This window comes from Alexandromys fortis, unplaced genomic scaffold (assembly GCF_014885135.2).
Source record: "Alexandromys fortis isolate MF-2015 unplaced genomic scaffold, M_Fortis_MF-2015_v1.1 scaffold_156, whole genome shotgun sequence".
Classification (NCBI taxonomy): domain Eukaryota; kingdom Metazoa; phylum Chordata; class Mammalia; order Rodentia; family Cricetidae; genus Alexandromys; species Alexandromys fortis.
In genome coordinates, this window is record NW_026068028.1 from 651256 (window position 1) to 674449 (window position 23194).

The following is a 23194-nucleotide window of genomic DNA, read 5'->3' on the forward strand; positions in this document are numbered from 1 at the left end:
TGCGGAGAACAGCCTCACAGAAAACATGCCATGTGTTGACGTCTGAAATAACTGAGAGCGCAAAACTCATCAATACCTATTGCTGTGTGCACCTGAGCTCTGTTCTAACTAGCGTGAAGAGAAAGTGAGAATTGAGGGGAAGGAGGAAGGGGAAGGAAGAAGCAGAGAAAGAATGAAAGATGGTCCTGCCCTTTAGAGAGAGAGGCAAGAAGAGCAAGAGTTTGAGGCCAGCCTGGGCTACATAATAAATTCCAAGTCCAGCCCAGCCTAGACTAATGAACTGCACACAGTGAGACCCCATCTCAAAATAAAACAAGATAAAGTAAAATAAAAGAAACAGAAACAGGAGAAAATGAAAAGCAAGAAAACATGATGGAGGCTGGGAAGCCGGGGAAGTTGGGAAAGCGCTTGCCTGACGCCCCCCCCCCCCCCAAACAGAGCAAAGAATCCAGCTACGCCTGGCCATCCACACCTTAGTTCTGACCCCAGAGGCAGCAGAAAGTCCCTTAGGGCTACGGTTATCCTACTAGCTTGTGGCCTGTCTCAGAAGATGACATCTCACAGATGACCGAAGAGTGAAAATCAGTTTTATTTAATACAATACCCCTCAGGGGCCCTGCAACTGGGTGGCTGAGGCAAACAGGGAAGATAATGTTAGGTATGGGTGTTCCATGGCAAAACGGAGGCAGCTCCCATTCCCCCACGTACACCACCCTCGGAAACAACCCCGGGACCTCAGGAGACCGTTTCTTTAACAGGGAATAAATAAAGAAAAATTAGTGAGAAAAGTACACCTTTCCTTTTACTACTAAAAAAAAAAATACCATTAGCTGTAGCCAACTGTTTCTCCTCTTTAGGCCTTCGGCATGGGAGAGGAAAAGAAAAACCTGGAAAGCAGCAGCTTAAGGGTGTCGGTGCTCACTCCAGGCTAGTCTTGGCATTGCCTGCCTGAGGCTTGTCTTCAGGGTTCCACCCACAGGCATTGCTCCCAGTCAACTGTGCCCCCCACTCCCCTCGGCAAATGAAGCCACCATACAGGGGACGAGGTAACGCTCTGAGCAGCATTGTATACCTCCAAAAAACAAGGTCAGCCCAGAAGGAAAAGGAAAGGCAAAGAAAATAAAACAAAAAAAATCTACCCCGGAGTCCAGACCATTCGCTAAAAGTAACTGACTATAGGACAAAAACAGGCTTCTGTGCACATAAGAACAGGTGTGCACATGAGAACAGGCACACGAGAAGGCGCTTGGTCTCTCTGAGACACAGTATTTGAGCTTCAAAATATTGCAGCGGTTTGCCATGAACCTCCTCTCCCTCTCCCAAATCGCAAGGATGCTCTAGTTTGGAAGGACGGTCGGGCTGGCCACTAAACCGTGCCTCTGATTTTCTTTATACCCGACATTAACAAGGCAGGAGGATTTAAGAATGGGTGGCTTGGCCTCAAGAATCGCTATTTTCAGTGGGGGCAGGGTCGGCTCTTAAGTAAGTGCACAGAACTCCTGGAACACGGAAATCGGCTGCTCTTCTTCGCTTGTGGACGTCCTCCCAGGCATGTGCACCTGTAATGGTTGTCTTAAGTTCCATCAAGGGAGCCTTTCGTTCTCTGCAGGACAGAAGACAGGACAAGTTAGGCCACACCCTCAGGACTAGCGAGAGGTGTAAATTGGAGAACAGCATAAAGGAACTGGGATGTGGATCCTTGGGTATATAGTACTTGCCTAGCAAGCCAGAGGACCTGGGCGCCATCACCAGCACCACATATGGTCCATCTCTGTAATGCCAGCCCCCAGGAGGTGGAGGCAGGAGAATCTCAAGTTCAAAGTCCAGTTCTAGGTTAGCCTGGGATACATGAGATCTTGACTCAAACAAACGAAACCACTGGAAGCTGTGCCACCATCCTCTGGGAACCCAACTTCTAGGGCAGCGGTTGTCCCAACCCATCTTCTGTTCCCTCCATGCCTGCTCTGTAGGAGCTGCTGTCTCCACCCCTGCATTCTTGCTGCATGTCAGTATCAAGCCACTGCATCCAGTGTGGTGTGCTACAGGTGCTGCACAGGGAGGATCCATCAAGTACAAGAGATCTCACATCTGGCTCTAGCTAGGACCTCAGGACCTCTAGCTAACACAGATCCCCTCTCCAGTCTGCCTTTGTTTGTTTGTTTTTGAGACAGAAACTCTATAGCCTGGGCCAGCCTGAGGCTCTCAGTGATTCTCTGGCCTGAGCCTTCCCAGGGCTGGGATTGTAGGTGTGAGTCACCAGGCCATCTAAGGTCCTTTAGATCAGCCTTTAATTAAAAAAACTTGGCTAGGAGCCAGGTGGTGGTGGTGCATGCCTTTAATCCCAGCACTTGGGAGGCAGAGGTAGGTGGATTTCTGTGAGTTTGAAGCCAGCCTGGTCTACAAGAGCTAGTTCCAGGACAGGCACTAAAGTACTGAGAAACCCTGTCTTGAAAAACCAAAACAACAACAAAAACTTGGCTAGGTATGGTGAAGCCCAGCACTCTACAGCAGAGAGAAGCAGGTGGATCTTTGTGAGTTCAAGGCCATCCCAGTCTACACAGCCTTTAACTCCAGCTCTGAGGGAGCAGAAAGCTAAGGTTTTCTGGCTTCCAGCCTAATGAAAAATATGCTCACTCAAGGGTCAGGGGGAGACCCTGCTTCAAAAGACTAAGCAGGTGGTGATAAGTAACACTTAATACCCTCTTAGCCTGCACGCACGCACGCGCACACACACACACACACACACACACACACACACACACACACGTCCTCTCACATACAAATCCTTAAAAAAGAAAGTTCTAGAAGGCTGCTGAAGTGGTTCAGTGGGCTGTGGTGTGTGCTGCCAAGGCTCATAAACTGAGCTCAATCCCAAGACCCAGAGGATTGAAAGAGAGCACCAGCTCCCAGAAGTTGTCCTTTGACTCTTATATGCCTGACTATATTCGCAAACACATAAGAATTTAAGGAAAAAATTTTGGAGAAGAGTTGTGGTGACAATCACACAACAATACAAGTGCACCGCAGACAGCTGAACTCCCTTTTGTTTCTGTAAGTGCAGGGGAAGGACCTCACACTGCTAGGCGTGGGCTCCATCACTGAGCCACACCCCAGCTCTTGACCGATATACTTTACAGTAAAGCAGCGATTAATTTTAGGTTGTGTATGTTTTTACTATACTTAAAAAAAATTAAGGGGGACAAAAAAGCCAGGCATGGTGACAAATGCCTCTCAGTCCAGCACTAGGGAATGTAAAGATCCCAAGAGCATCCTCAGCTGTACAGACAGCTCCCAGCTAACCTGGGCTGTTTTATACGAGAGCCTGGCACAGAACAACAACAAACAGAGCTCGGAATGGCAGCCTGAGTCACCCACTCACCTCCTGGTACCCAGCAATGCTCTCTATGCTCAAGAGGATGGTTCTGCCCCCAAGGACTTCATATTCCATTGGTGATTTTGTTTGTATTTGTGTGTGTGTGTGTGTGTGTGTGTGTGGACAATGTGTGCATATTCACTTGTGTCAATGTGGACATGTGTGTGCACTGGAAATCAGAGGACAGTCGGGTCATCTCACCTTCCACTGTTGCTAACTGACCCAAGAGCTTCTGGGGGTTCCTCACCTCCCATCTCTACAAAGGAATGCTGGGATTACAGATGCCTGGCTTTTAGACGGCAATCTGTATTCTGAATTCAGGAGCCACCTCACCGTGACCCTTTACCAATTTCTGATCAGCAGCATTGCTATGAAGTGGTCTGGAGGCAGCAAGGGCACCGTGTATCACTGAGCAGAGAGGAGGTCACAGAAGTGACGTGAGCTGACTTGAAAGATTTTTTAAGCTTGCCGGGCAAAAGGGCTGGCCATGCTGGGAGATGTGGGAGCAGAGGGTTCCTGAGGATGGAGAGCCCGAGAGAACAGGAAGCATCGGGGTCCCCTGTTCTAAACCCTCTGTGGACACAGGACACCATGCTGCAAGTAGGACTCATAAAAGTGGGAGCAAAAGAGGATGGAATGGCTGCCTGACATCTTGGGGACCTGGTGACTAGACTGCCTGGCTTCCTGTGGGAAGCTGCGAGAGTCCCCATTTTGTTTTGCTGGGTCTGGGGCTTCTAGAACAGGATGCAAACCTGAGAGCCCAATTAGGAGGCCAAGACTCTAGCTCTTCCTTCGCCAGGATAGAACTGCACACGTGGGCCAAGAAAGCTGTGTGACCCCAGAGGGCTGGAGGCTTGCCAGCGCTGGCAGCTGCCTTCTGCCATTTCCTCCACTCTCCCAGAGAAGGGAGACGTGATCCTCATGTCCAGGCTTCTGTAGGCCCCAGACCAAGTCTCCCTCTTTGGAGGCAAACAACACTCTGAATGACGCTGCTGGGGAACCAAGTCCACAGACAGGAAGGGCTGGGCCCAGCAGGGCCCCAGGAACTGTGAAGTAAAGGTTAACATACCCCGCCGTGAGGCCTGGCCTTGCCGTCAGCCACCCACACTTCAGCTGTGGAACTGCCCTGCTTTCTACTCTGAATGTGGCGCCAAGAAACCCCCAAAGGCCCTCTGATTCCACCTTCTCCCCCAGACCACTAATTTCTACTTCTAGAGAGCACCCAGGATGAGCACTTCTGGTCTATCAGGACAGTGCCGAGTGCTCACTTAATCCCCGCAGTATCCAGGTTGAGAAGTCACTTAATTTACAGATGTGGAAATGGGGCTGGGCAGGATGGCACAAGTGGGAAAACTCACACAAGTTCTGTCCCACAGAGGAGGGAACGGACTCTCAAATGTTACCCCGACTGCATCATGTGCAGCTCTGTACACACACACACACACACTCACACTGATACACAACACACACTCTCTCACACACATGCACACACTCACACACTCACACACACATGGAATCTTTTTAATGATGACTGATGGATAAACAGAATCTTACATACAGACTAAGCACTTAATTAAGGCAACTCAAAAGTTTGAATGTGGGTCTCCTAGGTTTTGGTTGAACCCTAAACCTGTAACTGTTTCCCCTGCATGTGTGGGTGGGGGCATCTCAGAGCCAAATAAAGAAACTCACAACTGCACCCATGGTTGCCAGCACTTTAGGAAGAGACCTTTAGAGAAGGTAAGTGGTTTCCTGTGATGGTTTCGGGTTTCCAAAGAATCCCCTTTAGCCCCTAAGAAAATCCCAGTAGGCAGATGTTGTCATTGATGTCACCACCCCTTTCATCTTCATTATCACCAATATTATAACCATCGTTGTCATCATCACCACCACCACCACCATCATCATCACCATCACCATCATCACAACCATCACCATCCCTATCACTACCATCATTATCGCCATCATCATCACCATCCCTGTCATCACCATCATCACCATCACCACCATCACCATCATCACCACCACCACCACCAGCACCAGCACCATCATCACCACCACCACCATCATCACCATCATCATCATCATCACAACCATCATCATCACAACCATCACCATCCCTATCACTACCATCATTATCGCCATCATCATCATCACCATCCCTGTCACCACCATCATTATCACAACCATCATCATCACCATCATCATCATCACCACATCTACTTTTTAGGCTTGAGGAAGTCACGCACAAAGCAAGCTATAGAACTGGAACCCCACTCTCCAGCACCTCAACCCCACTCCTAGGCAGGTCCTATCACAGCCTAGCCCCCTGCTGGCCCTGGGGAGGAGGGAAGGGCACCCTAACTGGCATTGTCTTGTTCCCGACCCCTGAGAGTCAGGGTTCTTTCTAAAATCTAGAGACCTTCACAGGTCCAGATTCGACTTCTTTAAGTACAGGCTGTTCTCTTCCACGTTATCTGTCTGCGTGGGCCACAAACACAATTTATAAACAAGGCAAAAATGGCAGAGGAAAAATGAAGTCAGAATGTGCCATTAAAACAAGTCAAACAATACCAAGTTAGTCGCTGGCTAAGTGGCTGTCTCATTGTCCAGATATTTCCTCCAGTATGTTTTCAGAAGCAAGGGCAGTTAAACAAGAGGGGAATGATCGCCAGGTTTGATTTCAGGAAGGAAGCCCCTCCCATTTCCCTGCTGGGCAATTCTGTTCATTTTCTTCTGGCTGCCCGTGGCTGCTTATTAGGGAAACTGCCTACTTCTTTCGTAAACAAAATCTATTTGCTTCAAGATTCAAAATTCATTTCTCAACGGCTGGGAACCCCTGAGTTCCCGCCAAATGACTTTATTATTTTGGGGGTAGGACTTGGCCCGAGCATTTGGAACACCCTGGGATCAGAGGAGACTCTGAGGGAAAGCCACTCCCCCACTGGTCTGGAGTTCAGAGGCTTTGTCCAGAGACGCCCTTTTGGGGGAAGACAAAGTAACTGAGTTGGTTTTGCAGGGTCAAGCTGCAGCCCTGCCTTGGGTGGCCACAGATACATGCAGACAGCCAGAGAACAAGTTTTTATTAGGGTCCCACACTGCTTATGGAACAAAGCTGCCATTCAACTCTTGTGGAACCGTCATGCAACTTCTATTATTATTATTATTATTATTATTATTATTATTATTATTATTATTGTTTTTCGAGACAGGGTTTCTCTTTGTAGCCTTGGCTGTCCTGGAACTCACTCTGTAGACCAGGCTGGCCTCCATCTCACAGAGACCCGCCCGTCTCTGCCTCCTGAGTGCTGGGATTAAACGTGTGCACTACCATCGTCCAGTGTCAGTCATTTCTTGACACTGAAGGCAGAGCACAGGTTTTTAGAGACTTGGGCTCTGTCTTTGGCTCTGTGTGATTCTGGGCAAACTGTTTTATCAAGCCAGGCCTCCGTTTCTTCATCTATAAAATACGCCCACTTAGCCCTTCCAATGCAATGCAATAGTGCTCCCAGAAGCCTAGGTGGGTGCAGGATAGAAAAAGCCGTTCATTTCTTTCCTCTTTTCCTCAAACGGATACCTTTCCTCCACACAAAGAATACCAGCGCCTTCCTGTCTGTCACAAGCATAATGAGCTCCGTTTAACAAGAATTCAGACCCGCAAAACAAAGGAAGCCAGGGGCCCACTGAAGGCTGCAGAAGTCTTGCTGGAAGTTTCTCCCAGACCCAAAAGATCAATTCAGAGGCAAATTCCTCATATTTGAAGGTAATAGCTCCTCCGGTAACCCCTGTTCTGCTGGGTGCCCACAGAGGCACTGGCACCGGAAGGCAGTGGTTTCTGCATGAATTAAATTTAAATGCCTCTCCCTCCCTCCCTGCTTCCTTTCTTGTGTTGTTCCTCTGTCTATGTGTGTGCATGTTCCTATGTGAGTGCATGCATATGCACATGTATGTTCTGTGTATGTAGAGGCCAGAGGTTAATCTCAGGTGCCATTCCTTAAGCACTGTTCATCTTTCCCCTTTCTCCTTTCCTTTCCTTTCTTTCCACAGGGTCTCTCACTGGCCTCAAACTCACCTAGACTGGCTGGTCGGAAAGCTCCAGGGATCTAGCTGCCTGTCTCTACCTCTCTAGGTCTGGCATTACAGGTGTGAGCCCCTACACCTGAGTTTTTCACTTTGCATTCTAGGTTTAAACTCAGATTCTTGTGTAAACACTTTATTAACTGAGCTGTCTCCCCAGCTCCTCCTCTCTTCTCTCTCTCTTTCTCTCTTCTCTTCCCCATCCTCCCTCTCTCATCAGGGACTTAATATGTAGCCCAAACTGGCCTTGAACTCAAGCTCCTCTTTCAAGCTTGCGCACTATGCCTGAGCCTGTTGTCTTGTGAAAAGAGCAGTAAGATTCCCAACCATGCTGGAGGACTCCCAGGATCCCTCTCCCTTTATCGGCTGAGCCGTGATGAGGTAAACTGGGGCAGAGGAGCAGTCATGGAGCTGGTTTAGACCAGGGCTCCTGCTCTCAACCAGGCCATGGGAGAATTAGTGGAGAGCGGACCCTGGGCAAGTTGGGAAATAGTTCAGGGTTCTGTAGAGCACTTTTGTAAACAACAACAAAGTCGCTCTGCAGTCTCAGATGGCCTGGAACTCCTACAACAAGTGTCCGTGTGCGATTCACGCACGAGCTACTAGCTGGCCCCACGGAGCATTTTAACACGATGTATGTGAAGTGTTTACTTACAGAATATCTGCTTTCCACGCAATCTGCAAAACAAAGACAGCAGAGTGGTTAAGTGTGCGGCACCCAGCGCAGCTTCACACCGGAGCTGCTGCTGGGGCTCTGCAAGGCTGGGGGGGGGGGCACTCAGGCCATTGCTGATGGTCTTTTGTTCCTAGACAAGCTCCTGGGGATGGTCTGGGCCATGTGACAGTCTTGCAGAATCCCTGGAATCTTCTTTGCCTTTTTTGTTTGCTTGCCTTGCTATTTTGAAGCAGGGTCTCATGCAGCTCTGGCCTCTAACTCGCCTTGAGCTTTCTGCCTCATCCCCCAGTGCTGGGATTACTGGCGTGAACCAGTGAACCACCACACAGATCAAGGGCCTGAGGGTGAAGTCCAGAGTTTGATGAGTAAGTCTACCAATTACCCTACTACACCTCCACCCTCCACATTTGACCTTTTTTTTTGTTTGTTTGTTTGTTTGAGACAGGGTTTTTCTGTATAACAGTCCTGGAACTCACTTTGTAGACCAGGCTGGCCTCAAACTCCACAGAGAACCAGCTGCTTCTGCCTCCCAAGTGCTGGGATTAAAGGCCTGCATCACCACTCCCAGCTTGACTTTTTTTTTTTTTTTAAAGACAGAATTCACTATATAACTCTGGCTGTCTTGAAACACTCTGTGTAGACCAGGCTATCCTTAAACTCACAGAAACCCACCTGCCTGTGCCTCTTAAGTGCTAGGATTAAAGGTCTATAGCACTATGCCTGGCTTCTCATTTGACATTTTAAAATTATTATTTGTTTGTTTGCTGGTTGGTTGGTTGGTTGGTTTTTCAAGACAGGGTTTCTCTGTGTAGCCTAAAACTTGCTCTGCAGACCAGGCTGGCCTCAAATTCACAGAGATCCACCTGCCTCTGCCTCCTGAGTGCTGGGCTTAAAGGTGTGCACCACCACCGCCCAGCATTGAGAGAGTATTTGAAAGTTCTCTAAATCATAAACTTTCTACATAAAAGGACAGGGTAGGAAATGTCACAGGCCCTGTCATAACTTTCCCTGACCCTCCCCAGTGTGTTCTGCTCAGTCCGCTGCTGAGGAAGAGTGGGAGTGTCCAACAGTGCCTGGAGGGTGGGAGCAGAGGTCACTTTTATTTGCAACTTTTTTTTTTTTTTTTTGAGACAGGTTTTCTCTGTGGCTTTGGAGCCTGTACTGGAACTAGCTCTTGTAGACCAGGCTGGTCTCGAACTCACAGAGATCCGCCTGCCTCTGCCTCCCGAGTGCTGGGAATAAAGGCCTGTGCCACCATCGCCCGGCTATTTGCAACTTTCTAATTTCCTATTTTTACCTACTAATTAAAAAATAACATTAGACTTGTCTCAAAAAAAAAAAAAAAGCAAATACCCTCTCAAACACAATTGTCCATAGCCACATCATCGAGTTAAGTGGTTATACAACTGATTACTGACTTTAAAAAGTTGTTAGGTTCTGGAGCTGGAAAGATGGTTCAGGGGTTAAGAACACTGGCTGCTCTTCCAGAGGACCAGGGTTCGATTCCCAGCACCTATATGGTGGCTCACAACTGCCTATAACTTTAGTCCCAGGGTATTCGACAACCTCTTCTGGTCTCCTCAGGCACCAGACACAGATGGTACACAGACAGACACATATAAAGAGAACACCCATACTCAAAAACTAAAAGAAAAAAAAAGGTCCCTTCCAGGTTTGTGCTGTTTTAATAAGGCCACCAATATCCTCTCTGGCAGCAGAGCTATGCCCTAGATTTTTCTGTTTGTCTGTTCACTTCCAGGAGTGAGCCTGGAGAATCAGGAGGTGTGAGGGTGGCTCAGGCTCTTGACATCATGCCCAATCTGCCTGAAGGGGAGGACCACTATGTCCTTTTTCCCAAGCGAAGCTCATTTTTGCTCATCCTTTTGCCAAAATGCACACTGTCCCTGGCTGCCTGGCCAGACCTCCATTGTGTAGATGGCCTTTGCCAAAAGTCTGGAAGTGGAGAGAAAGGCCAAGGAGACCTGGAAGCTACGTGTAAGGGTAGCGCCATTGCCTTCATTAGTGAGAGGTGTGTTTCACCACAAGATGGAGGTTGGGGGTAGATAATTTGCCTCTTTGTGCAAACCAGTCCCGCACCTGTCCCAGAGACTATGCTGGAGCCCATTCTCCAGACAGCACACTGAGGACATGGGTTTGTGGAAACAGGAGCAATGAGGGATCTCATCTACTGTCTGGGGAAAAGATCCCACGTGGTGCTTGGACGGGGGTGGCTACCCTTCCAGGTGGTAGAGGTCACAGTGGGAAGGTCAAAAACAAGGGTGTGGCTCAGCTGGCAAAGTGCTGGCTTGCCTAGAATGCTCAGAGCTCTGAGTTTGATCCCCCCCCCCCCAGTATCATATAAATTGGTGTGGCAACACAGGCCTGCAATGCCTGGTACTAGGGAGGTGGAGGCAAGAAGGTCAGAAGTTCAAGGCTAACCAGGTATATAGGAGACCCTGTCTCTGAGAAAGAGAGATAGAGACAGAGAGAGAGAGAAAGAGAGAGAAACAAGAAAATCTTAAAAACAAAAACCTTGAGCCACGTATGGCGGCTCACTCCTGTAAATCCAGCACTCAGGATTTGGAGACACAGAATTATCAGGAGTTCCAGACTCTGTCTCAAAACAATGAAGAGTTCGAGGCCAGCCTGGTCTACAGGAGCTAGTTCCAGGACAGGCTCTAAAGCTAGAGAAACCCAGTCTCAAAAAGCCAAAAACAAACAACAAACAAACAAAAACCTGCTCTCCTAAGTCTACCTGCCCTTGAACCCTGTCTTGTAATATTTCATCGTTCCCCATCAGAGGGGGCAGGAACATCTCTATCTAAGGAGCCCTCTTCTAGCCTAGCTAGGTCAAAGGTAGATGACCTCTGGTAAACATCCAGGTCAGCCCAGGCACCAGCCAGTCATCATGTCTGCCTCCACACACGAGGGAGGCCGTGACAGCACCTCCCATCCCAGGGCCACCCAGCAGCAGAGCCCCATGCTCTGGCATCTCCTGCCCAACCCACGTTTTCTAAAATCAGACAAAGCATGAAATGCTAATCTCCATATCTGGGCTCAGTGGCTAAGAGCGCTGACTGCTCTTGCAGAGGACCCAGGTTCGGGTCTCAGCACCTTCATGGAAGCTCACAACCACCTGTAACTCCAGTTTCCGGGGATCTGACTCCATCTTCTGGCCTCTGTGGGTGCCAGGGACCCCCACGGTACACAGACGTATATGAAAGGTAAAAGTACCCCACATGCTTATAATTTTTTTTTAATTTAGTGTGAACAATAACTTTTACAACCCTCCAAGTTTAAGCTTGTGTCTAAGCTAGTAGGAAAAGGCCTGGGAAAGTGGCTCAGTAGCCGAGTGGGCGCTTAGCAGACAGATGGCCCTGAGTTTCTCCCCGGTACCACTCAATAAATGGATAAGGAAACAAACGAGTCATAGTGGAGAATGAGCATTGTCGGCCCCGTTCCTCTGAGAAAACTGAAGACCAAACACAAAATCAAAAAGAATGCAGATTACTAAGGATAGTTTCTCTGCTTGTCCTGGCAGCAGCCAGTTCGTAATCTCTCCTCTCCTTTGCCTCCCAGCCCCTTTAGGTGTCTTTTGAGACAGGGTTTCACTGTGTAGTCTTGGCTGTTTTGGAACTCGAGCTGTGTGATCTGTAGATCAGGCTGGCCTCAAACTCAAAGAGATCCGCTGCCACGACCTCCTGAGTGCTGAGACTAAAGGCTGAATTCTGAAAGTGATTACACCCCCACATGTCCAGGTGGACAGGTCTAGAGGGGCCAAGGCTGAGGAAACAATCTCCATTTCCAAAACGCAGGAACTTGAAACTATTTTATTTATTTATTGGTTTGGTTTAGTGGCCCTGATTGGCCTGGGACTTTTTTTTTTATAGACCAGGCTGGACTTGAACTCACAGAGCTTTGCCTGCCTCTGCCTCCTGAGTGCTGGGATTAAAAGTGTGTATCATCTGATTTATTTATTCTTATTACATTTATTTATAATGGGGGGGGGTGTGAGGTGCACATGCCACAAGGCTCATTTGGAGGTCAGAGGACAACTTTCAGGACTCAGTTTCCCTTTCTTCATGTGATGCACAGAGTTTGAACTCAGAGTGTCAGGCTTGGGGATAAGTGTCTTTTACCCACGGAGCTATCTTGCCAGTGCAACTCCAGACTTTTGGAATGCTATGATTAGAAGAGAGCTGGAAATTGTTGGCTCTGTCCCCTTATCTGACAGATGAAAAAGCTGAGTTTGGCCAACTGACAGGGTAGAACGGTGATGACCAAGGGCTGGTGCAGGCAGCCGGGTGGGGGTGGAGTTATTGGTTAAAGTGCGGGAAAAACGAAAAGATTCTGGATGCCTGGTGGGAACCATGACTGCCTAACAGCGTGAGAAGACTTGAGGACACGAAATCAGCCACCTAGATGTTTGAAAATGGCTAAAATATTAAGTTTTCTGTACATTTTTATAATACAAGGAAAGAAGGTAAGCTTAGAGAGTCCAAAGCCAAGATTGCAGACACCATGTGCCTCCCATGGCCCACAAACTCCCTCCTGCCTCTTGGTGAGGCCCCTCCTCCCCAGTCTCTCCAAGGGCCCCTTCCCTGGACTGCTCCTTGGAGGCAGTCCTGCCCAAGCCCTTCTTCTTATCTAGGGGAGTGGCCTTCCTTTGAATTTCTCAAGGGAAAAGGGTTTTAAGAGCCAAAACTACGCCCTATGAGCCATTTCCCAAAACAGTCACTGCTTGGAAGACAGCAAGGAATGGGTGAGGGGGAGGCGGGGTGTCTGCTAAGACCCAGCCCTGGTATGTGTGAGAGGGGGGATGTCTGCTAAGACCCAGCCCCACACCAGCCTGCTACAGGCTGCCCACATGCACTTCCCTTCCATGTCACCCCCTACGGACACACGGTGTTTCTGGATTTCTCTCTCAGCACCCCTGGCTAATCACTCCAGGATGCTTGGGGAAGAAGAGAAACCCAAGGAGCAAGACCTGTGTGGTACAATAACACCACCCACAGACTGGCACTCTAAGTCCCCAGGCCAGCCCTGTGTGGTTAGAAATGCAAATTCTTCCACCCAAAGGACTCAAATATTCAGGGCTGAGGGTGGACTGGGAAATCTGAGTTTTAACAAATATTGAGAACCTAAAATCTAGTCCATCCCTCATTTTACAGACAAGGTGACTATATTGGTTAGTTTGTTTTTTTTTTTTTTTTTTCGAGACAGGGTTTCTCTGTGGCTTTGGAGCCTGTCCTGGAACTAGCTCTACTGTAGACCAGGCTGGTCTCGAACTCACAGAGATCCGCCTGCCTCTGCCTCCCAGTGCTGGGATTAAAGGCGTGTACCACCATCGCTTGGCTATATTGGTTAGTTTTATATCAACTTGGCACAAACTAGAGCATTTGGGAAGAGGGACTCTCGGCTGAGAAAACACTTCCATTAGATTACTATAGGTAAGCACTTTCTTGATTAATGCTTTATGTGGGGAACCCAGCCCAACTGTGGGTGGTGTCAACCCTAGGCAGGTAGTTCTGGGTTCTATAAGAAAGGCAAAGCCCGGTGGTGGTGGCTCATGCCTTTAATCCCAACACTTGGGAGGCAGGGGCAGAAGGATGGTTTGCCCCAGATAACTACCTTCCTATAGTCTGCTTTCCTTGGAAGACTTTTAAAGCTCTGATTTATTTTTCTTGTCTATCTCATTTTCTTTTTAAATTAATTTTTTAAAAAACTTTACATGTATGGGTGTTTTGCCTGCATGTCTGTGTACTACGTGTATTCCTGGTGCCTCTGGAGGCCAGAAGAGGGTGTCAGTCGGATCCCTCGGAACTAGACTTACAAAAGGCTGTGAGCCTCCATCTATGTGCTAGAAACCAAAGCCCATCTTCTGCAGGAGCAACCAGTGTTCTTAATGGCTGAGTGGTCTCTCCAGTCCCTATTCTTTCTCTCTTTTTCCTTTTCCCTCCCTCCATCTTTTAAAGACAGCTTTTATATAGTCCTGACTATTCTAGAACCTGCTATGTAGACAACAGTGACCTACATTTTTTATTTTCAGCCTCTCCTTCCCCTGTGCTGGAATTACAGGCATGCAGCACCATGCTCAACATCTTGTGTTTCTTTACATGTTAATTGTTCTTTATTAAGCAGTTGCATAAATCCCTACCCTCTAATTTCCTTTTTGAGTCATTCCTTGTTGAGATTCCTTCTGCATGTTAATGAACCCAGTTTGTTATCACTTGTTGGTCTGTCTTGTCTTAGAAGAATAAAGGGCAAAACTATTATTCTTCCAGCCCCTTCCCCAAAGACAAAACCACTAGGAAAGGAATCTAGAGGCAAGTTTTTGGTGACCTTGGGCAAGTGTCTTAGACTGTCTGTACCTTTGTCTTCTTAAAGGTAGTAGGTGAGAAAGAGTCAAGCCCTAAGAGTTGATGATCTTCTGGGCTTTATTCCCCTGGCCACTCTCAAAGCCCCATCAATGATTCTAGCGTGGACTCTCCCACCCTGAAAATCAGGGGCCCCTCACTCACTAGGGTCGACCTTCCGGATCTCACTGTACACCGTCTCTGTGGATCTCGTTCCCAGAGCTGAAAAAGGGACCAGGCACAGGTCAGTAGCTACCTCTGGGACCCAGGCCAGCCCACTGCTGAACCTACCTATCACCCAACAGGGCCCCTGCCCAGAAGTGTCACAAAACATGCCATTCTCCAACTTTAGAATATCTCAACCTAATCTTCCCTGAGACTGAAAGTAGGTCAATGGGTCATAAATCTCTGGGTTAGACCCTTTCAGAACAGAAGACAAGGCTACCTCTTTGTTTCATATTGAAATACATTCACAGGATGTATAGACACAGGCAGGGGTTGTGTACACTCACAGGTGGCTCAGCGTGTACGGGGCCCTGGGTTTAAGCCCCAGCACAAACAAAGAAACAACAAACAAATACCACAGGGCTTGGGGGGGGGGGTGGCTCAGTGGATAAGAATACTTGCTGTACAAGCATAAGAATCTGAGTTCGAATCCCCAGCACTCCATAAAAATCTGGGGCAGAGTTACAGGTAGCTGTAACCTCAGCAATTTTAAGGGCAGAGGTAAGAGAGTTGCTGGGACTTGCTAGATGCCAGCCTAGATCCGGGGTCAGTGGGAGATCCTGTCTCAAAAGAATAAGGTGGTGGCAAGTGACAGACATCTGACGTTCCTCCTCGGCCTCTGCATGTGCTCAGGGACATGTGTGCCCCCCCCCTCCCCAAAGCTCAAAGAAGTATTGTGATAACCTCTGTAAGATGTTGTCTGTGAGAGGGATGGCCAGGTCTGCTGCCCTATCCAACCATGGAGGTAGGACAGGAAAGGGATGAACGGGGAACGGGGAGGGCTGGGCAGCCAAACTTGGGTGGGGGTAGTCTGGATATCTTGTGAACTCCACTGTCCTCAAGCATGCCTGGGCGGCCAGAACACCTCTCTGGTCTTCTTGGGGGATGCTCTAATACTCTCTGGACCTCAGCTGCTTCAGTCTGTGTCTAACTCAAGCCAGTCAGGGCACCAGGGGTGGCTTCCACTCCTAGGTGGAGCTGCATTCACGGTCTATGGTTGCCCCTGGTTTGGCCCAGCTCGGTGTGGTGGTGGGACTAGGGGGAGGGGGAGGGGGAGGCAGGGTGTAGCTGCTCACCGACCTTCCTCCTCCTCTGTCCCCGTGGCAGCAGCTGCCCGCCTGCTAATGACTAACCCAGGCCAGCACAGGGTGTTTTGCTCTGCTGTCAGAGGCGTTTCCTGATGGGACTCTATTCTGGTTTCTGTTTTTCTCAGTGTTAAGAGAACGAGAGGAGATGGCTTCTACGTCATGGGGTTTTCCCAGCAATTAGCCTCCAAGCAAACAGACAGCAAACTGGGATTTAATAAGTTCCTTCCCGCCCTCCTCCAACCCCATCCCACTTGGTTAGCTGCCAGGCAGGGTTAGAGCTGGCCGCGGTCCTAACCTCCTCCAACTGTGAAGGATGGGCGATCTTGAGAACTGGGTGGCAGGGTCTCATTTAGTCATCTCTGGCCTTGAAATCACAAAACCCTTTCTTCACCTAGTAACGCTCTTGTCCCTGCTAGGGAGGGGACCAGGGGCCAGCACCAGGGGTTCAGACTTGAGTTCCTCACCACCCTTGTGCGACAAGGAAGCTGGGACAAATAAATACAACATGTGTCCCCCAAAGTTAGTTCGCCCTTCCCACCCGAATGACCTTTATTCTAGAAGTTCCCCAGAACCCCAACTGAGCACACACCAACTTGTGCAAGCTGAGAAATGTGACCGACAGCTCGGTTGCAAGGGACAGCTGCAGAGCCTGGGATGGGAAACCGGAGGCAATTGTCACTGTCCCACCCTATTCTAGGAACTGCCACACTTCCTCCATTTAATCCCTCCACATCCTCAAGAAAGCAAAGAACACCAGATACAAGGACACATTCCCAACGAAAGGGAAATTGAGCCTTTCCTAAGGGGATTGGCGCTTCCTTCTCTTTCCAGCCCCCCACCCCCCCTCCCCGCCCCGTTAAAACCCAAACTCCCCAGGTACCAGGTACAGCCTTCAGAATTCTACCTGCCCAGACCCAGGACCAGGACCTCCATGGGAGAACTGAAAAAGCCTGGTGCCAGAGCGCAGGGTGATAGGGACTTCGGGATCTTCCACACAGACAGAGAGCAGGGGGTTGGTCCCCCATGCCCTCTGCGGCACTCCTCCCTATCCACTGGGGTGCTCCCCGCGAGTATGGAGGTCAGGAAGAGAAAGGAAGGCTCTGTGGGCCATCCCACCCTCATGCTAGCCTTGCCCTCACCTACAATCCTGACTTCTGCTCCTAAGAAGGAAAAAGCTGCTACTTGTGTTGCCAAGCCCAGGATACACGATGATTGGCGATGCTCCAAGCCCAGGCTGGACCAGCGACTCCAGTTTCAGCTATCACAGTCTACTCAGACTCCCCAGATTTAACCTAGGCAAACTAGACCCATCCTCAACCACCGCAGTCATCCAGTCCATGCGATTACTCCAGCAAGGAACATGGGCGTCCTGGCTGCTCTGTGCTGGGTAAAGGGCTGCGATCGGTCTCAAAAACACACGGAGAGCCGGGCGGTGGTGGCGCAGGCCTTTAATCCCAGCACTCGGGAGGCAGAGGCAGGCGGATCTCTGTGAGTTCGAGACCAGCCTGGTCTACAAGAGCTAGTTCCAGGACAGGCTCCAAAAACCACAGAGAAACCCTGTCTCGAAAAACCAAAAAAAAAAAAAAAAAAAAACAAAAAAAAAAAACCCACACACAGAGACTCCATCCATTGCCTGTCCTTTGCCCACCCTTCCCCCAACCCCACTTCATCTCTTGCATGGCGATAGCACACTTATCTCTACTTCCATTCTTGTTCTACTTTAAACCTTTTCCTTGCCGTCCTGAGTTTGTTTTTATAGACATATGTCTCTGTGGTGTGTATGTATGCATGTGTGTGCATGTGTCGGGGCGATCTATGGAGACCTGAAGTTGACACTGGGAATCTTTCTCAATAGCCCTCTGTGTCTTCATGGACTTCTGTGTGTATCTCTGAGTCTGTGTGTGTTGTCCTATTCTGGTGTGTTTGTTTTATTGTATTGTACTGCATCTTACTTTTTTTTTTTTTTTTTTGGTTTTTCGAGACAGGGTTTCTCTGTAGCTTTGGAGCCTGTCCTGGAACTAGCTCTGTAGACCAGGCTGGCTTCGAACTCACAGAGATCTGCCTGCCTCTGCCTCCAGAGTGCTGGGATTAAAGATGCATGCCACCACCATCCAGGTATTTTTTTTTTAAGATGACTGTTTTATAATGAGAGGGGAAAAGAGTGTGAATTTGGGTGGGTTGGAAGGTTGAGCATCTGTGAAGAGTTTGGGGAGGAAGAATAACCTTGATTAAAATATAGTATATGAAAAAAATATTTTTAATTAAAAAATAGTTCTTTACCATACTCATTGAAGCCAGATGCTGACACAGCTGCTCTCGCTAGCCAGCTTGCTCTGGGAAGCCTCTGTGCGCTTCCTGAGGAATCCTGGGATCACAGGGGGCTACCACGCCCACTCAGTGTTTATGTGTGCTTCTCAAAGACCCAAACACTGGAAAGGTAAGGGTTTTCTTCACTGGGCTTTCTCCCCATCCCCTAAGGATATTTATTTACTTAGAACCAGCCATTTCCTAGCCTAAAGCCTTCCAAAACATTCCCCTAGCCTTTTAGACTTGGACTCTGACACCCTTGGCCTGTGTTCCCGCCACCACCCTGTCCTCCTGACTTCATCCATCCCCTTTTTATCACTGCAGACACATGAGCTTCTTGGATAATTTTCTTTTTTCCAAAGACAGGGTTTCTTTGTGTAGCCCTGACTGTCCTGGAACTCACTCTGTAGACCAGGCTGGCCTCGAACTCACAGAGCTCCACCTGCCTCTGTCTCCAAAGGCGTGAGCCACCATCACCCAGGCTTTCTGATACTTTTAAGACAGGGTCTCGTGTAGTATAGGCTGGCCTTGAATGCATGATCCTCTGGTGTCACAACGCAAGTTTTGGGATTGAGTGTAGGTATGGACCACCACAGCCAGCTTCCCTTTCAGACCAAAATAAATGAGCTAGCTCTGACCGCCAAAACTGCATTTCCTATGCCCTGGGTCTTCCTAAACCCACCCTTCCTGACAACCTCCAGCCTTGCTTAAACTATGGCTCTCACAGAGACCCTCTTGCATGACCCAGAAGAGGCCGAGGAGACGTCTGTCCGCTTTCACATCTCCTGTACTCCACTCCACCCGCACTTCTGATCACCTGACATTATCTACTCTTCAGTATTCCCTGCTCCCACCGGCTATGCTTCCTCCAGGGAGGGACCACCCATTCCTTTGTGTCTTGCACAGTGACCACTACCTTCTATTGGTTACCAGACGAGAACCACAAGATTTTCACGTTCCCACCCCTCAGGTCCAGTCAGGACACGGATGCCACAGGTTCCATAAAGCTAAGATCTGCAGCGTACACCTCTGGGGGCAGTTCTGACCAGAGACCATGGGAAAGAGGCCAATGGTACAACACGGGGGCCATGTAACACAGGAAACGCCTCCTGATGGGAAAGTTCACACACACACGCCTACTAACATGCTACCTAGAACCATGCCCAGCAAGCCTAGGAAGGAAAATTCCAGAACTCCTCCTAAATCATTGAGCAAGAGGGAGCCTCAGGACGCCATCACCATGTGACTCCAGCTAGTGATTGGCAGGCCCAGTCTGGAAAACAGCCCAGGTCTGCTTGGCTGAGAACCCGGCACACAGCCTTAGCCTCAACGCAAAGGGAGACGGATGGCAACAGTCCAGGGAACGTCCCCCAAGGGCCGGAAGGCTTGGGATGGCCAGTTCCTTTGAAGCATGCAGGAGTCCAAGGGTGGGCTAAGGTGGAGGAAGATTGGGAGATGTATTTTCTGAGGCCCCAAACTGCTGAGATCCATGTTCCGGCCATGTTCCGGTATTTGCTGTGACCCACCTACTGTATGTCAGTCTCCCAGTGCTCAATCAGAGATGGGACTTACAGGCAGTTTGCCCTTGAGTGAACCACACACCCAACAAAAAAGCCGAGACACAGACCCGATGCCACACTGAGAGAGGGGCTCATGCTTTGCCCAAGAGTCCCTCTGAAAAGGAAAGTCTTCTAGGATGGGTAATCCTCAAGCTAATTTGAATGGATTTAGACTCGCCATGGAAACTTGGCCTGACTGTGGCGGAGTTTCTACATTAGGTTGAGGTGGCACTAGGTCAGGGGCAGGGGTTCTAGGCTGCATAAAAGGACAAAGCTACCCGACACCCAGTGCTCATGCCTTCGCTCTCCTGGGACTCAGTGTGAAAACCTGCCACAGGCCCTTCCAGCATGCCCTCCCCGATGTGAAGAACAGCATCTCCTCCAATGGTAAGGCGAGATAGACCCTTTCTTCCTTAAATGTCTTGTTAGGCGTTTGGTCACAGCAACAAGGTAAGTAACATATACGCCGTCCCTATTTTATTTTATTATTATGTGGGGGTGGAGGAGTTGGAGTTTGGGGGGTGCCATGTGCAAATCTGAGGAGCCTACAGAGACTTGCAGAGAGCCCTGGAACCCCTGGAACTGGAGTTACAGGTGGTTGTGAGTCACGGGATATGAGTGCTGGAAACCAAACTCAGGTCTTCTTGGAGAATAATATATGATCTTAGCCACTGAGCCATTCCTCCAGGCCTGCGTTCCCTATTTGAGACATGCAGTTGATTGACACAGCGTTTGGTCCACATAGGCAACTGTTCTAGGAACACAGTGCATCTAGGCAGAGGCTGGCCTCCCTGCGAGGGGGAGGGGGGCTCCCCCCAAAGACTCTTCGGAGAAAGAAGGTGCTTAACTCTTAGTGCCTGCCCAGCACCCGGTGAGTGCCCAGGGCCAGTTGTAATGGTCCACATAAGCCCATAGAGGGTAGCATTATTAGGAGGTATGGCCTTGTTGGAGGAAATGTGTTACTATGGAGGTGGGCTTTGAAGTTTCCTATGTTCAAGCTACGCCTGGTGTCTTAGCTCACTTCCTGTTGCCTGCGGATCAAGATGTAGGACTCTCAGCTCCTCTCTGCCTGCATGTTGCCATGTTTCCGACCATAATGACAATGGTCTAAACCTCTGAACTGTAAGCCAGCCCAATTAAATCTTTTCCTTTCTATGAGATGCCAGGATCAGGGTCTCTTCACAGCAATAGAAACCCTAACTAAGACAGGGGCATCGAGTAGGTCTGTAGACACCTCCCTTCTGACAGTTCTGACTGCACAGCACACCCCTGTGGTTTCTACATCCAAACCCAGAGCCTCATGTGGGCTTGACTCACTTGGTGAGTATGCTTACCTTCGTGAGACTCAGGGGAGGACACCTCCACTTCCGTGTACTCCACATCCATGGTCTGAGGGTCTGTTCAAGGGAACCACAACACCATGAGTGTAGACTGCATCTCCTCTGGAGGATTAAATAAACAGCACTCTAGGGACCTTCCTTCCAGGTAGCCCTGCACTGGTCCAGGCAGCAGATGCCACAGCCTCTCTGACTCCTAGTACCTGAGTGTGGATGGAACCTCTGCCAAGGTTTCAATAGTGTGAGAAGACATCACCAGGTTAACAGGTCTGGAAAACAGCCTGGAACAGACCCTCACAGGTAACTCCCACCAGTCTCAAGGACATGGAAAAGGATTTGCACGTTGTGGGAGCATCTGAGCGTTCTAAGAATATTAAGCATTCGGGGTAATGAAACCTCCAGGCTCCGTGGGGAGAAACAGCCAGGAAATGACTTTGTTGTCAACTCAAGCTATTGCTGCCGCTGTGGTTTGTGTCTGGTACCCAAGGAGACCAGAAGATGAGGTCAGGTGCTCTGGGACTAGGGGTACCGTGTGTGAGCTGAAGCTGGGTCCTCTGACAGGGCAGTCAGTGCTTTTAACCACAAGTTGTCTCTCCAGCCCCTGTTGCTGTTTTTTGAGACAGGGTCAGGTATATCCTAGGGCAGCTAGAACTTGCTAGATAGCCAGGGTTAGCCTTGAAGCATTAAGTCATTCCTGGTGTTGTTTTGGTTTTATGGGAGAATCTTCTTTTTTTTTTTTTTAAGAATTTATTTATTTTATATACAATTTTCTGCCTGCATGTATCCCTGTGGGCCAGAAGAGAGCACCAGATCTCATTACAGATGGTTGTGAGCCACGATGTGGTTGCTGGGAACAGAACTCAGGACCTCTGGAAGAGGAGCCAGTGCTCTTATCCTCTGAGCCATCTCGCCAGCCCCAGAATGGGGGACTCTTGCTAGCAGCTACAAGAGGTTGAATAGCCAAGAAGACTCCACAGAAGCAGGTCGGGAGTTTCAGTTCTCATGAGGGCAGCATGAACGAGAAAACACTTTAAGAAAATGATTTAAGCCAACTAAGCTTGAGGTAGAAGCAAACTGTTGATGTCTTAAAAAATCTTAAAGAACTCCACCTCAGTCACCTAAGAGAAACTTCCTCCTACGTGTGCCAGGAAGTTGTTGCTGTTGGGTTTTTGTTTGTTCTTTAAGATACAACAGCTCATTTCCACTTGGCTCAGGAGGCATTACCATTCAGAACACGGCTAGCCTCCTCACAGGAAACACTATACTTTACCATGCATGGGTCCAGTCACCTCAGAGTTTGTTGTCTTTTCCTGTGGGTATTTATTACTACTCACTATATATCCCTGGCTGGCTTTGAACCCACAGAGATCCACCCGCCTCTGTCTCCGGAGTGCTGGGATTAAAGGTGTGCACCACCACACACAGCTATTTGTGAATATTTTTTAATGTGAAAGTTTCTAATAAAGTGTTTAAATAATTACCTTTATTTTGATTGATGGGTTTCATTGCATCGTTTCCAACATCGTCATAACCTGGTGGAAAACAACATTCACAGTGAGGGGCAGTGGAAACGAGTTTCCCATAACCACGAGCGCACATGCGTGCATGCACGCGTGTCTGTATGTGTGTGTGTGTGCATGCACCTTTGTGCTCTTCCTGTGTGTGGAGGCTGGAAGTTGACATCTTCCACTATTCCTCTCCACCTTTTTTGGTGCGGGGAGGGAGAAGGATTTCAAGACAGGGTTGCTTTGTGTAACCCTGGTTGTCCTGGAACTCACTCTGTAGACCAGGCTGGCCTCGAACTTGCAGAGATCCACCTGCCTCTGCCTCCCAAGTGCTAGGATTAAAGGCGTGTGCCACAACTGCCCAGCTTCAATACAAATGACAAACACCCTTGCCTCTGGGTGCTGGGTCTCTCTGCTGAGTGGTCTTTTCCTAAGCACGTCTCTCTGCTATGCGGTTGTTTTCCTAATCTGCATATGGGACCCTTTCAATGCAGGGCAGAATGCATGGCTGATATGGGGCACTTTTGTTTGAGAGTTATTTGGAAGTCAGAATGGTTTGCTGTAAGCAAAGTAATTAAAAATTAAGCTTCCTTCTAGAAGGGGCCAGTCACCAACAGCAAACGCAAAAGCTGACGGCTAACTAACGCTCTGCATTTAGGAAACTGGGCTGACGGGAGTATGGTTTAAAGAA

At 49.0% G+C, this 23194-nt stretch overlaps 1 protein-coding gene across 5 annotated transcripts in view; it reads right to left on the bottom strand.

The window, feature by feature from the left end:
• Positions 1 to 571: 571 nt before the first annotated feature.
• Positions 572 to 23194, bottom strand: part of Pecam1 (platelet and endothelial cell adhesion molecule 1) — a 59960-nt gene continuing 37337 nt past the window's right edge. For 2 of the 5 annotated variants that reach the window (XM_050164275.1, XM_050164271.1), the window contains exons 12-16: positions 22480 to 22530; positions 20996 to 21058; positions 14648 to 14704; positions 8106 to 8128; positions 572 to 1603 (exon numbers count right to left, since the gene is read on the bottom strand). In XM_050164275.1, coding sequence (XP_050020232.1) covers positions 1574 to 1603; positions 8106 to 8128; positions 14648 to 14704; positions 20996 to 21058; positions 22480 to 22530 — 224 coding nt within the window. In that variant the 3' untranslated portion in view covers positions 572 to 1573. The remainder of the gene's footprint in view (positions 1604 to 8105; positions 8129 to 14647; positions 14705 to 20995; positions 21059 to 22479; positions 22531 to 23194) is intronic. The other 3 variants (XM_050164272.1, XM_050164273.1, XM_050164274.1) reach the window with 3 other exon arrangements.